The 18,617-nt window shown below is 35.8% G+C and overlaps 1 protein-coding gene across 2 annotated transcripts in view; it reads left to right on the plus strand.

The window, feature by feature from the left end:
* LOC121738059 (irregular chiasm C-roughest protein-like) overlaps nt 1-14,975 on the plus strand; it is an 85,506-nt gene extending 70,531 nt beyond the window's left edge. The window contains exons 14-21 of one of the 2 annotated variants that reach the window (XM_042129877.1): nt 1,865-2,100; nt 2,519-2,689; nt 2,956-3,071; nt 3,269-3,417; nt 7,991-8,158; nt 9,042-9,142; nt 13,563-13,644; nt 14,508-14,975. In XM_042129877.1, coding sequence (XP_041985811.1) covers nt 1,865-2,100; nt 2,519-2,689; nt 2,956-3,071; nt 3,269-3,417; nt 7,991-8,158; nt 9,042-9,142; nt 13,563-13,644; nt 14,508-14,545 — 1,061 coding nt within the window. In that variant the 3' untranslated portion in view covers nt 14,546-14,975. The remainder of the gene's footprint in view (nt 1-1,864; nt 2,101-2,518; nt 2,690-2,955; nt 3,072-3,268; nt 3,418-7,990; nt 8,159-9,041; nt 9,143-13,562; nt 13,645-14,507) is intronic. The other variant, XM_042129878.1, reaches the window with a different exon arrangement.
* The last annotated feature ends 3,642 nt before the right edge of the window (nt 14,976-18,617 follow it).

The following is an 18,617-nucleotide window of genomic DNA, read 5'->3' on the forward strand; positions in this document are numbered from 1 at the left end:
CCCCTATATACTAAATTTCATTAAAATCGTTGGAGCCGATTCCGAGATTCCAATTATATATATATATATACAAGAATTGCTCGTTTAAAGATATAAGATAATCAGAATATTACAGAAACGTTGTCAAACGTCAACGGTCTACGGACTACGGACTACGGTCACTACGCGTATACCCACATTTCTATTAGATTTTTATTTTATTTTTATAATTTGAGGCCGTCTATGGGCTATTAGCCCATTTCCTTTTTTTTTCTTTTTGCTATCTTTGTATGTAGGTTTTTCGCACCAATTTTAGAAATTTTATTGAGTTCTTTAACGTCTGATTTTTACGGTTTCGTCTGCTGCTTGCAATCAGCCCCTCTGAGTAATTAAAATATTTACAAAGTTGGCTTGACTTTGTCTGGTAAAACTCACAATATTATAGACAAACTAAAATGATGCCTTTTTCCAAGATTAATTCATGAAGCCCTAAGCGGCCGCATTCGGCCGCGATAACAATAGATAAGCTATTGTGTCTCGTTATTCCACGATCGATGGGTAAGTATACTATGTCCTTTCCCGGGACTCAAAGTATCTTCATACCAAATTTTAACAATATCGGTTCAGTAGTTTGGGCATGAAGAAGAAAAAGACAGACATTTCGCATTTATAATAGGAGTAGGGATAGAGTTAATGTCAACTTTTACAAATTGTATGTATAACACTCAATTAGGCTAAATAGCTTCCGAACTTTTCCAATCTGTCGGAAAAATAATTTTCCATAATCTAAACTTTCTTTTTCCAACTGGAATAAAAACCTTAACTCTTGACATTTTAACACTAATGCATACAGAAAACTTTGTTTGTTTTCACACAAAGCTATTTTATTTTTTGCTATATTAGATTTTATCGAGAGCATGTAGGAAAGCTTTTTGCAGGTTTTTCTCGCTTTGTAACGATTAAAACTTTGTAATTATTATGTTGATGTCGTTGAAATTACTCGTTTTAATTCCTAAAAAATAACTAGTACACAACTTGGCCGTACCTTTTCCCATGATAAAAACTATCATATTTCATTTTGAAAAATCTTGATTCCAAATTTCATTAAAATCTGTGCAGTGGTTCCGTTGCGCCAATATTCGTTTATATCCGTATATATTTTCCGGGGTAAATTCTATGACTTTTCCCGAATCTCAAACTATGCCAAGTTTCAGCAAAAGTTTGGGCGTGAATAGGTAACAGAAAGACAGACAGACAGACACACTTTCGCATTTTTAATGGAATTGTGATCTAATATAGATATCATGTAATTAATTGTATCATATTGCAAATAAACAAGGCGAATCCAGGGTATACATATAGTATATGTAGTATATTATGTAATATATCAGACGTCAGCCAGGATATCCGACTCTTAAGGTATTCCTTTGTAATAGGACCCTAAGCACCTTAGTAGCTGTTACAGCTCAAAAGGAAAGCTTAGTGCTATAGAACATTGTAACATTGTGCTGCTCGATTTAGTTACAATATCAGTTTGCGTATATATACTAAACTATATTTTGGTTGCTGTTTTGAAACCTTTCAGAACGTGTGGATTCTGGATTTTACTAATATTATAAATGCGAAATTGTGTCCGTCTGTCTGCTTGTCGGTCTGTTTGTCTGCCTGTTGGTTCTTCACTCCCACATCTTCGAGCCTATTTTGCTGAAATTTGGTGAAGAGTAACTTTGAGTCCCATGAAAGGACATAGGATTTTATCCCTGAAAAATTTACTGTTCCTGCGTGATAAACGAAATTTGGCGAAACATAGTTGGCTTCATCTAGTTCAAATACGAAAAATGTATCCCTTTAAAGTATTGGGTACTAAAAGAAACATTATTTTCAGAATCGTTTCCACTGCTGCTGATATTGTTCGGAGTGACGTCTGGTACAATCATGGTGGCTGCTGTGATTATGCTGGTGATACTCTGTCAGAGAAAGCAGAGGAAGAACAAGCAGCAGGTCACGGAGAAGCCAGACGTGACAGTGACCACAGAAGACCTCTACAAGGAGAACGATAGGAATTCAAATATAAGTGATCTGAAGCTGGAGCTACGACAAGCGAATGGAAGCTGTGAAATTGTAAGTTTATTTCTAAATTAAATTCTAAATTAATGTTTATTTCTAAAAGAAATCTAATTTACTATTATTAATCATTGTAGATCATTAAATAGACTCTGAGGTGCATAAAATAGTATAACTAAAAGAACATAAACAGTGGTATAAAAAACCTCACGGCATAACTTTGCAGTTGTAAGAAATAATTGGCTTATTTTCCAAAATAATGGTAGATCGTTTAAACACTAAATTCTTTAGAGTTTAATGAGCATTGAAATGGTTTAAAACAGCATCAAATCAAACAATAAATATGTATTATTGAAAAAAAATTACTATGAATACCTAACTAAAAACACGACTTGCTAAACCTTACCAAAGTTGATAGGTTAGGTTTTATAATATAGCTTGGAGGAGGTCTTCACTAATTAAAATATTCTTTCAGGATTACTCAAATACTGGTTCCGACAGTACGTTATGTTCGAATGCCAAACTCGGTAGCGGTATACCACTGGCTGGTACGGTACCACTTACCACCATCAATCAGGGTAACACATATCAACCGTATAGATATAGCAATGACTATACAGATCCAGCTTATGCTGATTGCTATAAGGTAAGCATTTAAAACAATGTACCTAGCTCTGTTTGCATTAAATTTAGAGAAAGCAGGAATGTTTTTGAAATCAATGTCATTAGAGAGATCGATTATGAAATGTTTAAGTAAGCCTTTTGAAACGACTTCGCATGATTTACTGACCTCAATACTAATAGATTAAAAGTATAAAAACTCCGAAAAGTTCAATTCAATATATCTTAAATTATCTCTATCTGAATCTAAATCACTGTGATTCTTGCTACAAGATAATACTTCTCCGACAGGTAAATGGCATAAGCAATGGATATCACACATACGTCCACTACGGTCATGATTATACTCCTGGCTCACTGAGGGTACGCTCTCCAACGTTAGGCAGTGAGAAATTGACGCCAAACAGGTAATTATAATAACTCTGCAGGTTTCTATATAAAAAACAACACATATACTAAACCACCGTGAAATTTCCCTTGGAGTACCACAAGGATACATTTTGGACAACTTTTGTTTATTAATTATAATGATGATATTTTACAAGATTTTTTCTGTTGATTAAAATATTATTTTCGATAAATAATTAAAAAGATATTTTGACAGGTCGATCAACGGTAGTTTACCAAGAAGCATAGACACACCATCATCAGCTCAATACAACGCGAACGGATCACAAAATAACTCCCTGCAGCGTTCAACAAAAAGGCTAGACAGCAGCGGAACTCTCAGCAATATTGCACAAAATGGCGAAGGTATGTTGTATAAATTAGTTTACATTAAACAAGTTGAAGTTTTGCTTCGAACTAAGGATAATAAGATTGAAAACAAAATTAACTCTAAGTCAGTAATAGTGGGAGCAAGTTTTATAACACTGTTTAGTGTTCTCGGGTGATATTTTAGGCTTGTTATGTGTAGAGTAGAAGTTTACGTCATGTTCTTAACTTCTACATAATAACTTACGCTACTTTGGAAAATAAACCATAAAGTAAATATTTTTATTCCTTCCACACAAAGCAACATTTATTTGAGCTACTGAGCTGATCTTATTATAATATGAATATTTTTACTTTACGAAACTGTATCTTTTGTTGGTTAATACTTAGTTGCCATACTTCGGCACGAATGGGCCGGCTTGACCGGAGTAATACCACGGGCTCACAGAAAACCGGCGTGAAACAGCGCTTGCGCTGTGTTTCGCCGGGTGAGTGAGTTTACCGGAGGCCCAATCCCCTACCCTTTTCCCTTTCCTACCCTCCCCTATTTCCTTCCCTACTCTCCCCTATTCCCTTCCCTACCCTATTCCCTCTTAAAAGACCGGCAACGCACCTGCAGCTCTTCTGATGCTTCGCACGGGTGGACATTGATTTTTAAATAATTTATTTTGATAAGAATTAATGCCATGAGTAAAATAAAGGCATTTAAATGTAGTCCAAAAACATTTCAAGATTTTTTAATAAAAACATGGTTATTGTGCATATGTACATGGTCATTCAACATAGATAGGTATAGTGTGTCGCGGACTTTTTTGTAGATATTTAAAAGATCTACAATTACTTAGAACATTTTATGGTTCTATCTGTTATAGTTTAGGCAGCGTACGCGAAAAAAGTAACATTTCTGGTTGATTTTTTACACCTTGCGTCCGAAAATCCCGAATATCTTACGGAACCCTATTTTTTCCAAAATAAAATTTAGCCTATGTTCAGCAGAATTAATGTAGGATTCCAATGGTAAAAGAATCTTTCAAATCGGTCCAGTAGTTTCGGAGCCTATTCAAGACAAACAAACAATCACATCTTTCCTCTTTATAATAGTAGTGTAGATTTTCCGATTGAAGTAACCACACTTCAAATATTGTGTAGTGCCTAGGACATGAATTTAAATACTTATATGTATGGTTGCCCAAGCACATACTGAAATCTGAAACCACGTGCGGTTTTCGTCCGTGTTATGTACTTGAGATCTGAAAATGTTTTATTGGTACACGACTCCACCCGAAATCGAACCTGCAACCACTCGAGTGCAAACCAAAGGTCTACCCACTAGTTATACTACTAGCTACATTGATTATAATTAGTATTCTTATAATTTACTCCGCTTAATTCTGTATAATCAAGATGTTGTCTGCGAATATTTAATTAGTTTAACGCCTGAGCTCTCTCCAACTAAATTAGCTGTGATACAAATGTTTGAGCTTGCACAATATTTGCTGAGATACTTTGTTTAAATCTCATTTAACCCATTTCATTTATATGTAGATAGTTTAAAGATGTACATATACTAGATGACGTCCGCAACTCTGTTGCGCCAAAACTCGTTTATCGCGCGGGAACCGTACATTTTTCCGGGATAAAAAGTGTCCTATGTCCTTTCCCGGGGCCAAATTTCCGCAAAATCAGTTCAGCGGTTTGAGCGTGAAGAGGGAACAGACAGACAGACAGTCACACTTTCGCATTTATAATATTAGTATGGAAGTATGGATGATGACGGCTGCAAAAATTCAATAATCGCGGGGAACCCTACATTTTGCTGGAATAAAAAGTATCCTGTTCTTGTTCTTTTCCGGGACTCACAGTATCACCAATGCAAATTTTCAAAGAAATAAAAAATGTAGACGACAGGTTTGATTTTGCTCTAAGTTTATTTTGCTTTGTGGTGGACATAGCAGCGGCGGCATGGGTCACTCATAAAGTTAATAGTACCTGGATGACCGAGCTTTGCTCGGTACCGTATAGCAAACACTCATTGAGTTCGTGTTACTTAATAACGCCATCTGCTGGTCGTTAAAACAATTAGTTGCTGACAAAATAGTATTATTCGCCAATAGATGTCAGGAAGAGTCATATTTTTCAGTTTATCGATTATCGATAAAACACGAATAAAAAGACATTTTCTGAAAATGATTCCTAGCTAGATCGATTTATCGCCCCCGAAACCCCTTATATACTAAATTTCAGAAAATCGTTGGAGCCGATTCCGAGATTCCAATTATATATATACAAGAATTGCTCGTTTAAAGATATAAGATACCTACCGGAATAGAGAAACAAAGGCCTGAGCAAGCGATATGTCACTATCAGTAACACTGCGTGGTAAAAAGAGACGTGTGATACTTGACAGCAGAACTCTGTTTTTGACGTCCAGTCGGCACTTATCGGCACGCTGACAATTTAATCTCATAGAATTCATGTTCAATCATGCTTGTGTAAATACGTACACAGATGTAAACCAATTTCGGTTTTGTTTGACAGCTCGAGATTGTTGCTCTATTCCGCTTGGTTTATGGGGTCACTATCTGACTAATATCGGTAGAAAATAAAACCTAGGTCATAAAATGACATGATTAATTTGAATTTTTGGCGGTCGCGGGTGCTCGCCGCGAGGACTTATAAGTCACCTTAAGCAGTACCTGAGAAATGCATTGCCGATGTTCCAAACTGCAAAGTAATATTTCCTTCGATTTCAATAAAATAGACAGGCAATATCGAGGAAATGCCTTCGAACTAGTAATTTTAACTCCAACTGGCAACAGTTGAAATGAAAATTCTTTGCAGTTTAAAGAATTTGTTACCTATTGATTTCTATGCGTTTGTGTTGACTATCGTAAGGATAGGTCATGACGTACTATCGTCGAGAAAACGTCTTTTAGGGTGACTGCTTACACACGTTTTTCTGTGGAATTTCGATATAACATTCCGGGAGACTAGCGCAAACGTTCGTTTTCACTCACAAACGCGTAATGGATCATCTTACTTGTCAGACAATCAGGTGATCAGCCTGCATTGTCCTAACCAAACTTGGAAATAACATGTTTCCAACGCGGGATTTGAACCCATGACCTCCGAGTCAAGAGCCACGCTCTGAACCACTGCACCACGGAGGCGTATATTAATATAATAACAAGTAATAATGTCCTAGCAAAGTATAGCTTCATTGCCCCGAGAGGAATGAAGCGAAATAGTCCGTGAAAATTAGTTTCAATTAAGCTGAGCTACTGAGCTTATAAAAGCCGTATAAAAGCTAAATAATATTAGCATTAAAGAGCTTTAAGTGAGAATTGAAAGTTGAGCAACTTGATATTATGGTACTGGCGCAATTTAATATACTTACTGTTTGTATTAACTTAGCCTTGTCAAAAAAAAACTGATCCGATTTTCATATCGTATAGATATATATATTTTTTAATGAAATAAGGGGGCAAACGAGCAAACGGGAACCTGATGAAAAACAACTTCCGTCGCCCATGGACACTCGCAGCATCAGAAGAGCTGCAGGTGCGTTCCCGCCCTTTTTAGAGGGGAGGGTAGGAAGGGGTCTAGGGTAGGGGTTGGGCCTCCGGTAAACTCACTCACTCGGCGAAACACAGCGTAAGCGCTGTTTCACTCCGGTTTTATGTGAGAACGTGGTATTTCTCCTGTCGAGCCGGCCCATTCCTGCCGAAGCATGCCTCTCCCACGTCCAAATAGTACTCTTTTTTAAATTATTCAGTCAAGATAGTACTCCTTCTTCTTTTTAAATTATGGCTCCTTTGTGAATCGCCAATGTCAGTGTGTTAGAGTAGACTCTGCTTTAAAAGATGGTGTTGTGAACAAAGAATGGTACGGTGAATCTACAATTATTATTATGTTTGTTGAAAAATCTTTGAAAATTTTGAAAATTGAAAAACCTAAAACAAACACAATTAACACAAATATTAGTGCACTATAGATAGTATAATATTATTACGATTTGCCTCTTCTCAGTACTCTTTTTTACGTGTCTGTCTGACCGTGGCATCGTAGCATCTAAACGAGCGGGCCAATTTTGATGTAGTTTTGTTACTATTGCATAGCTTTTATCGCGGGATTTGATCGCGGCGACCAAATCTAAGTGACGAAAATAAACCTAATGCCTCCACTCCGACATCGCTGCGGCGTCATCGTCTAACGTGCTTTTAGTTCGGCAGACTTCGGCACGGTGTTTGTGTGCGTGCGACTAGACGTATGCAAATTTTATTTGCATCCATACTTCCATTAGTATGTCTGTCTGTCACCTCTTCACGCCCAAACCGCTGAACTGATTTTGCTGAAATTTGGCATGTATATACTTTGAGTCCCGGGAAAGGACATAGGATACTTTTTGTCCCGGAAAAATGTACGGTTCCCGAGCGATAAACGAGTTTTGGGGCAACGAGTTTGCGGGCGTCTTCTAGTAAGTTGATAAAAATGCTATGCAATTATAGCTTTACCGTGGCGTTACTGTGGCGGTTCCCGAGGGCCGCAAGTTAATTTATAGCCAAATACACGATCGGTTTCGCCAAAAATAATCATAAGGTCTTCTTGTCAGCAGGCAGCAGAGCCCCCAACGGCATCCTGCCCGGCGTCGACGTGCGCTACGCGGCGACGTACGGCAACCCGCACCTGCGAGCCCTCGCCGTGCACACCGCGGTGCCGGCCGCGACGCCTGCCCCGCCGCCGTATTCCGCGCTACGGAACTCCGTCATAATGCCGTCGGGTGAGTTGGTACATACACAAGCGTAATTTAGCGAAGCTTCGTGTCCATAAATTGCGCTTCGCAGCAGCACATGGCATTCGGTAAGGTATTCTATACGCATGTGACATAAGCGAAGCGTATTTAACGAAGCTTCGGGTTTATAAACTGTGCTTCGCAGCAGCACATGGCATTCGGTAAGGTATTCTGTACGCATGTGACATGAGCGAAGCGTATTTAACGAAGCTTCGGGTTTATAAACTGTGCTTCGCAGCAGCACATGGCATTCGGTAAGGTATTCTGTACGCATGTGACATAAGCGAAGCGTATTTAACGAAGCTTCGGGTTTATAAACTGTGCTTCGCAGCAGCACATGGCATTCGGTAAGGTATTATGTACGCATGTGACATGAGCGAAGCGTATTTAACGAAGCTTCTATTTTCCGCGCTGAGCAAGTCATTTTGTATAAGTGAAGTGTTTGAAGTGAGTGAAGCGTTTTTGAGCGAAACGTATCTAAGCATCGTGTATCTAAGTGAAGCGCATTTAAACGAAGTAATGCGTAAGTAATCTAGACTTCACGATTATATCGTGCTTTCGTGCAAGATCAGTTGGTCTAAAATGGACCAAGTGATATGGACCAATGTATAGTATACTCAATCAAGTGCGCTCTGAAAAATTTCAATGTGCAATACTGAAGCGATTTTACTAAAACGGGGATAGAAATTTTTAAGAAAATTCGTTTTGGATTTTTCTGAATCCTACCCCTTAAAGCGTTAAATAAGGAATTTAAAGTTTTGCCAAAAAGACAGGAATAAAATCTTATTGTTTTACAACTCTCATATCAATTAAGCAAAACATTTAATGCCACGAAGCGAAACTTGCCAACTAATCCAACCACGTCTTTCAGGTACATCATCCCACTCCATCACGTCGCCCACCAGTGGGGCCTCGCCTCATGCCACCAGCCCCGTCACCAACTCAACACTGTCAAATGACAGCGCACAACCGGTAAGTAATAATAGTAGTACTATAAATAATAGTATACAAGCTAAAAGCCGAGCTTTGTGAGGCTATCTAACACTGAAATAATTTTTCAAATCGGACCAGTAGTTCCTGAGATTAGAGCGTTCAAACAAACAAACTCTTCCGCTTTATAATATTAAGTAAATATAGATATAAAAGCATATGTCTGTTCGTCTGTCCGTTTCTTATTCACGCTTAAACGGATAAACTAATTCAATAAAATGTGATAAGTTCCCACACCGTTTGACGGTGACGGTGACCGGTTTCATTTAAACCAGGCCAGCTACGCAGGAGTAATTTTATAGTACCCAAGTGTATGCGCAGTACACAAGAGCACTATCTATTTCTTTACTCTCATAACCCAGTGGGACGGAAGACCGACACGACCGGCGAGAGATCAAGCGCAGGACCGACTTTTTACATGCCCATCCGACGCATGGATCATCTTACTTGTCAGACAGTCAGGTGATCAGCCTGCATTGTCCTAAACAAATTTGGAAAATAACACGTTTCCAACGTGGAAATCGAACCCACGATCTTACCAAGAGCCACGCTCTAAACCACTGGACCACGGAGGCGTTGTTAAGCTGTTATGGTAGTAGTAGGTATCCATGCGTCGGATGAGCATCTGAAAAATCGGTCCTGTGCCTGAATCTGAACTTCTGAAAATTTCAGATTTCCTACTATAGCGGTTCTTGAGATAGACGGACGGACAGCCTGGAGACAGACAGACGGACATACAACGAAGTGTTAGTAATGGGGTCCCGTTTTTACCCTTTGGGGACGGAACCTTTAAAAAGAGCCAAAGATATTTTAAACTATAAAATTTCAAAACACATAATTTACCACTTCTCAATGCAAATGACTGTTATCTAAGCAATATTTCATTCGTTACAATGTAAATTATTTGTAAACATTTTGTTAATTAAAACATTACTAAAAACGGTTCAGCATCTCTGGGCCTAATGAAATTCTCCCGAAATGTGTATTTTATTCATAAGGGGTAGAAATGAAGATACAACCTTCTGTTGACTTCAATTTGTTTTAATTTGAATCAACTGACAGCGTTTCCTAGTGTTTAAAAGGGGGATTCGGCTTCGGCTTCATTCGGCCTTGTTCGGCTTCAGATATTTACGGCTACAACGATCTTCGGCTTTAGCTATTTTCAGCCATTAAAATCAATGTTCAGCTTTGGCCACTTCTGTCCAATTTCCTTTATCGCACGTTTAGCCCTAATATATTTTATTGGGCAAAAGCGTCGTCTTCAAATGTAAGCTATTTTCCTGGTAAACCAATGTCAAAGTTTCTTTCCTAGAAAATGAACAGTATACGTGTAAATTTTTATTTTTAGAACAGTTAATATTATAAATTTTCATAAAGTTTGCATAGCATCGAAAAATAACTGTAGCCAATTTTATTTTGTACTAGCGACCCGCCCCGGCGTCGCACGGGTATAAAATATATAGCCACTGAAAAAATGATTCAAATCGATAGCCTATTATCCTTCACGTGGTCTACTTCTTATCGGTGCTAAGTAACAAAAATTGCTCCAGTAGTTCGCGAGATAAGCCCTTTCAAATAATTTCCCCCGTTTTTTCCACATTCTCCTACTAGTCTTAGCGTAATAAAATAGCCTTCTTCAATAAATGAGCTATCGAACACTAAAATAATTTTTCAAATCGGACCAGGAGTTCCTGAGATTAGCGCGTTCAAGTTAGCCCTTTCGAAAAATGTTACCCGTTTTTTCCACATTTTCCTCTATTTCTTCGCTCCTATAATTAGTCTTAGCGTGATATAGCCTATAGCCTTCCTCGATAAATGGGCTATCTAACACTGAAAGAATCATCAAAATCCGTTGCGTAGTTTTAAAGATTAAAGGGAACAAAGGGACATGAGGGAAAAAAGCAACTTTGTTTTATAATATTATGTATAGATATAGAAGGACATGAAACTTCCGGCTTCGGCGTCGAAATGGTCCGTTAGCCGGACACTATGCTTCCTTTAATTTAGTCCCCTAAGGCCCAAAGGGTCCAATATTGGGCCCTCCACTATTGCACTCCCAAATATGCATTTTGGGACTTCTTAATCAAGATTTACGCGGAAAATCGTTTTAGGCTTGCGTTTATTGCCTTCTCGCTAGTAATGTAATAAAAGTTCTTATATGACTATGTGTTTGAGTATTATAAGATGAAATAATTTTTGTCTTAGATTTCGTCTTACATAATAAATTATTATAATACTAGAAAATGCCCGCAACTCTGTTGCGCCAAAATTCGTTTATCGCGCGGAAACCGTACATTTTTCCCACTAAAAAGTATCCTATATCCTTTCCCGGGGCTCAAAGCACTCACCGAATTTCATCGAAATCGGTTCAGCGGTTTGGGCGTGAAGAGTAAACAGACAGACACTATCTTAATTATAATATTAGTATTCATTACTCTACTTGTTTGTGTAATAAAATATACCTGTTTGACTTAATATCGGTAATTACATCCCGGACGAGCCATGATCACGTGACTGCCCAATCCCGGCCAAATTGGGATTAGACGAGACGCGATTAGGTATGAATAGGGTTGTCAGGCGTCCGGACAAAGTCGGACACAGTCATTCTGATTGCGTGTCCAGCTAAAGTTTAAGGGAGTCCGGCTTATGTAGAGCTTTGAAAAAACATTATCCATAGTCCATCATAAAATATTATGTGAAAATATCTATCTACCTCTATCTGTTAGGTTTGGTTTTGAACGCTATCTATCTCTATCTATCTATCTGTTGCCAGATACGGCCAAACCACAAAATCGATTTTTCTGAAATTTGATATATAGATACTTTGAAAAAAAAATGGTTTCCCCGCGATAAAAGAATTTAGGCGAACCAAAGATGCGGGTGTCATCAAGTCTATAATAATTTCATATGAGAATGTTAGACATTTTTACATAATATTATAGTACCACAAATAAGATGTATTTTATTAACCGACTTCAAAAAAAGTAGGTCGTTCGACGCGTATGTATGTAATATATTTTCTAGAACTGCCGTATTTTTCGTATATTTAATATCATTATTCTATCATTTCGTTATTTTATATCAGCGTCTGAACAAATGTGCGAAAATTCTAAAAGTGTATGTATGTTTTTATGTTTGTGTTCGCATATCTCTGGAACTACCCACTAAAAAAAGGCAAACAATACCTGGTAAGGTATTGTTCATCTTAGGGAATAATTCAAGTTTCAACAAAATCGGTTCGATAGTTTTTGAGATAGGGAGTTTTAATTCTCAATTACGTACAATTTTGAAGTCGGTTTTATCTTTTTAAAATACAGTTACCTATTAGATGTTTATTAAAACAGACAATTTGTACATAATATCCTGAATATTCAATAATGGAGTTTCCGGCTTTTTTGTCGAATGTCCGGCTAAGACAGCTTTGTCCGGCTTTTCAGCTTAGCAAGCTGACAACCCTATAATTATATGAACCGGGCTGTACTAATCCTATGTCAGCGCCTTGCTGATTACACAGTATAAACACAGTAGATACACTCGACCTTGAAATCAGACCAGAGAGAGATTAATTACACTGTATCTGTCTGTCTATTACATCTTCACGCCCAAACCGCTGAACCGATTTTGCTAAATTTGGCGTAGAGATGCTTCGAGTCTCGGGAAAGGACATAGGATACTTTTTATCCTGGAAAAATGTACGGTTGCGGGCATCATCTAGTATAAAATACGTGGGAGAGCACGAATGGGCCGGCTCGACCGGAGAAATACCACGTTCTCACAGAAAACCGGCGTGAAACAGCGCTTGCGCTGTGTTTCGCCGAGTGAGTGAGTTTACCGGAGGCCCAATCCCCTACCCTATTCCCTTTCCTACCCTCCCCTATTCCCTTCCCTTCCCTTCCCTACCCTACCCTATTACTCTATTCCCTCTTAAAAGGCTGGCAACGCACCTGCATCTCTTCTGATGCTGCGAGTGTCCATGGGCGACGGAAGTTGCTTTCCATCAGGTGACCCGTTTGCTCGTTTGCCCCCTTATTTCTTAAAAAAAATAAAAAAAATGGAAAGAACTAAGTCAGATGAAAAAATTATTATTCTTTTGTATTGTACGTGGACTTTGTCTCAATCGCTCTCCTTATCGTAACGAATGAGGTGGCAACTGGGGCCCACTTGGGGGGGAACTCATTAACTAATGCCATATTTATTACCCTAGAGCCACTGAAAAATTAATGGCGCTGTCAGTTGAAGGTTAGTCAGTACTATTCCAAAAACATAGGTTTAGCGATTTAAGCGTCCGAAAATTACACATAGTAAACTCTTAGCCCGTTTGCCTTTTTTGCCCTAATTTTAGTAAAAAAAAGATAACTTGTTTATTTGTTAGTACAAGGGATTAATGTATATTTCTCCACAGGCGTCCGTAACCCCCCAGTCGCCGGGCGCACACTACATACTCGCCAACAACAGGGCAATCACAAACACTGTTACCAAAAAAGGTGAGTTTACCCTGTCCTTACAGGGTAAGTTCAGATACAGGGGTACTTACCCTGTTTAAGCTACATAAATCAAGAATACTAGAGTTGTTCCAAACCAACTACCAACAGACTAGTTATAGCCAAATCTGAACTACCTAGGTCTTTACTAGACAAGCTTAGAATCGTTCGAAAAAAACTAGTATTTTACCTATAGGGTTTTCCCGAACTCAGTACAAGGCTAATCAGGGTAATTTCAGATGCAGGGTAAGTACGGATTATACAAATTAATATGCAATTTAGTCAAGTATTTTTTTAGCTTTACTTTTCCAGTTTTTAGCTTTTCCAGTGCTGCCAGGCGAATAAAATATTCGATGATTTAGCTGCGTTTTACGATAAAGTCCTTTAATTAGAAAAAAAACTTCAATTATCTGGACTGTTTCCCTGTTTCTGATACTACCCTGATTACACAATTTTTAATTTTATTCCCAACGTCATGATAACTCTTAAAATATTTTTCTATGAAGTACCTATATTTTTTTAATCAATAATTTGGGACCGTATACAGGGTGTAACAAAAACAAGTGATAATACTTTAGGGTGTGTACATGTTCCCTGTGAGATTTCACTGTGTAAGTAGCAGCGCTGAAAGACCAAAATTTTTTTTCACTTTTGTATGGGCAAGGGCCCGAGCGTCACGAGTTTCCCCATACAAAAGTGAAAAAAATTTTTGGTCTTTCAGCGCTGCTACTTTCACAGGGAACACGTACACACCCTAAATTATTATCACTTGTTTTTGTTACATCCTGTATATGGCTATTCGCCCATATCCTTTTTTGCTATTTTTGTATATATAATATATTAATTGTTTTTTGTTTTTGTCTTAGGTAACAGCAACCTGCAACCATTGGCAACGCATGTATAACGTGTAAGTCACTCTGAAATGTCAGAAACGGACTGCTGACTGTTTATACTGTAAATATCGAATTTATTTGGCTAAGTTTCCTTAAAACTCAGTATTTTAAGGAAATGTAATGCATTGTGTTCTATTATATTATTATTCATCAATGAATCTCTTGAAATCTTCATTATTTATATTTGTTGAAACTACAGCTGGTTTGACACGCCTGAAAAAAACAGCCTTTTAGTTGACAGTTGTGCAATGTACTGTTCTTTACATAAATATGATTGCATGCAAAGTGTTATGTCCTGTGGCTAAATGAAATTGTTTTCCTTAAAAGTTATAATATAATTATAATGATTGTCTATTAGAGTCTTGAATAGTTAGCTAGAAAATTGTTTTTAGTATTTTGAGATGTAATTAGTAAGAATTTGTAGGAATTTAAGTCAATTTTAAATTCGAGACTGCTCCTCACTATACATATTAGAATAAGATTTTTCACTTAAATGTAAATACTAAATGTAGTACTTATTAAAATCAATGAAATGTATGTGAATTGTCAATTTCGTCAACAGATCATTTATTATTTTTACTGTCGTCAAATATTTTGTAATGTTTACTTTGGTAGCACAAAAACAGGATTTATTATATTACATAATATATATTATTTTCACGTATTTACACTTTTAGATTATAGATTTAAGTAAAAACAATTTTTTATCCCATATTACTTAATAAAGTATAAGATTGAAGTGGATAAAATCTAAAGGAACTTGGTACATTTTTAAATTGCATTATTTCGAATTCGGAACATCCACTTAAAATGGAAGTCGTAAAAAACAACGATTATGGAATTTATAGGAAAACTCTCAAACTTCGAGTTGACTTTCCTTTAATCGCTATTTTCTTAATTGCTTTAAATTTCAATGACTTTTGTTCTCAACTGTACCGTCAATATTCTGAGGAAGTAAGTCTAATTTATTACGACTTTTATATCGGAGAGTACAGTCGCGAGGAATAAGTTTTATAATGTTATTTTATTTTAGTATAGATTGTAACATCCATTTGGCGGTCTTTTAAGCATGGCTTGCTAAAATATTTATTTTGTTAGTTTTCTAAAAAAATCGTGAACGGCCGAATCGATTTGGCTAATTTTAGCCATGAAATATTAGTATAAGTCGAGGGAACGTTTGTATGGTTAGGAAATTATTATGTTTGCAAGAGGTACGATGTTCACCGGGTCATCAATATTGAATAAATATTACCGTAGAAAGCCGCCAAAATTTTGATACTTATTTTCCCATCGAAAGCACTGATTTCATATCGAATTTAAGCTTTAAATAATATCGTGCCATTCATTAAACATATCTCATTAGAAATATATTATGTGGATACATATAAAATCATAATATTATTATAAACATTCTAATATAACGGTATCTATAAAAAAATCCAATAAGGTGACGTCCTTACTAAATTATTCCTCATTTTTGGTCTGTTACTATTTGAGTATCTCAGAAATAAAGAAAAATGGGGTAAAGTCAATGAAAAATTATCTTTCAATACTTAAATACATATAATATTTTTTCAGACAAAGCTGTCTTTAAATCAGTTTGAAATAAAATAAGATTTTCATATCCTTAAAACCATATCTCTAGGAATTTTGTAATAGAGTTAGAATTTCACATATCGAACAATTATGTCAATTGTAGATATTCTTATTTGATTTGTTTATTAAGACTGATTATAACTTCATTCTAACTAATCTCTGTACTAAAATAATTATTAATATTAAATATACAGAAATTCCAACAAAAAACAATTAGTGATATTATATAACTCCGGTCGATTTTTTTTTCTTTTGTTAGTATACACAGAATTATTAATAGTTACAAAAATATTTTTTCCAAAAATCCACAAAAATATAAACCCAACTTAATTACACCTTTTTAGCATATCTTTCAATCAATCAAAGTCAAAAGATTGTGAACTTAATACGACGGTATCGTCGCATTTCCATACATAATTATCCTTGAGGCGACAATATCCTTATCAAAAATTCAAATTAACAAGCCAAAATGGGGTTGAAAATTGGGGTAACTAGGTGAACTTTGGGCATCGGGTGCAAATGACCGCTTTTCTTTTTAACGTCAAAAATGGGGGAAGCCATATTTTTTTATTTTTTTTATTATACTTTTTGCACACATCAAGGTACAGAGGCGGGCTTAATGCCTTTAGGCATTTTCTTCCAGCCAACCTTTGGGTGATGTAGAGACGAGATGAGGTAGATGCAAAGTACATCTATATTTGACCTTGAAACCTTTTTTTAGTGCCCTCCTAAAGATTTTAGTTTTGCTTGGTATATAAGGGGATAAATATCTAATGTTTTGAGGTATTAAAACAATATGATAATCTATGAAATGGCGAAACAAAATGGAAATTCTAAGCGATTTATTTGACATTTGTATTTTGAATTACACACACGCATGCTATTCATTCGCGTCTAGTTTCTTCAATCTGAACTGACCCGAAGCAGATAATAAGCACTAAAAAAAGGCTCTCGTTTTAAAATCATTTTAACTGTAATTCAATGGGAGAGTCTAGAAAAACCTCAGCTTAAAATCGGTGACCTAGAAACATTTAAACACAACACGTCTTTTGTACGGGACAGTACAATTAGTAGTTTTACTTTTTAGTTCGAATAATTTAGAGACCAGACATTTTCCACGTATGTATCTTTCATTGAAATAAAATCTAAAACTAGGTTTCGCTCTAAATAATTCTAACTTGGAAAGACCTCTTTACACAGTCTATGGTAGAATTATGTAAGCTTTCTACATAAACATAAAGTTTATCTAGATGTTTCGGATAATCTAATGAAAGTCAGTAACCTGATGGAACAGCCCAAATATACTGTTTTATTCAATTGCTACTTACTTTTTTAACATACAAAAAGGACCCTAAAATTTTTATGGCGATCTTGTCCCTATTCTATGACCTTGAAAATATGCTATTGATCCATTAATTATAATCATTTATGAGGTATAAAAACATAATATTCACTTTTTAACTTATAATTCAACGTCTCGAACATGTTATTTTCGTGCCCTGTCATCAAATATAGTGGTAATGACATTAATCGACATATAATTATTTGTTGTTACAATTTTTTACTATTGATTTATATTTTTTCGTATTGCGATGGAAAATTATAGGTGACATTGAAAAAACGTTTTCAATTGACAAACATTTCTGAATTTAGAAAAGAAACTTGTCGAAATTTTATATTATAAAATATTTTATCGTTTATCGTTCGATCTCATCGACTCGGTTAAAATATTTTTTATCACGTAAGTTTTACATTTTTTAATATAAAAATTGTACAGCATTGTGCTGTTAATACATTATAAATATCCATGGCCTAGAATCATCCGTCTTATAAATAATATGGATTGTCTTGAAATTTCTATGACTAGTAAAATGTATGATTAAAAATATAAGCCAAATCCAAAAACTTGCGGAGGTTTGAGTGTTAACAATTAATTTTTGACTCGTTTCGTTTTTGGAATTTTAGCTAAATATAATATTATAATAATGTCAATTATAAAAAAAATATCAAGACAAACTATATTGTAATATTAAGTGAATTGTACAGAATCATATTGTATTTAAGATTATTGTATAATATTATCATAATATTGAATTAGATAGTTTAAAATATTGCTCTTTAGTCGATTATTTAAAATCATAAAAAGTATCATGTTTAAAATTTTTAATATAATTTCTTCAAATAAATTTACCTATTTCATTATAGTTAAGTATAGTTTAGTGGATATTATCAAAAGATTTTCTACTTTTTAAGCTAAAATATTATGTAAAATGTAACTCTCTCGTCTTTTGACGTTATAGATAAAGCTATTATAAGTTCAGTCAAAAATACTTTGAAATTTGGCTTCAGGAGCCAATTTATATCATGTTTACCACAATTCTGCTAATATAATCTAGCATTAATACACATTTGATTCAGTATATTATAAGTAAAATGTAATAACATACAAAAAATAAACTTCAAACGATTTGCAGTTTTAACCAGTCG

This window comes from Aricia agestis, chromosome 22 (assembly GCF_905147365.1).
Source record: "Aricia agestis chromosome 22, ilAriAges1.1, whole genome shotgun sequence".
Lineage (NCBI taxonomy): Eukaryota > Metazoa > Arthropoda > Insecta > Lepidoptera > Lycaenidae > Aricia > Aricia agestis.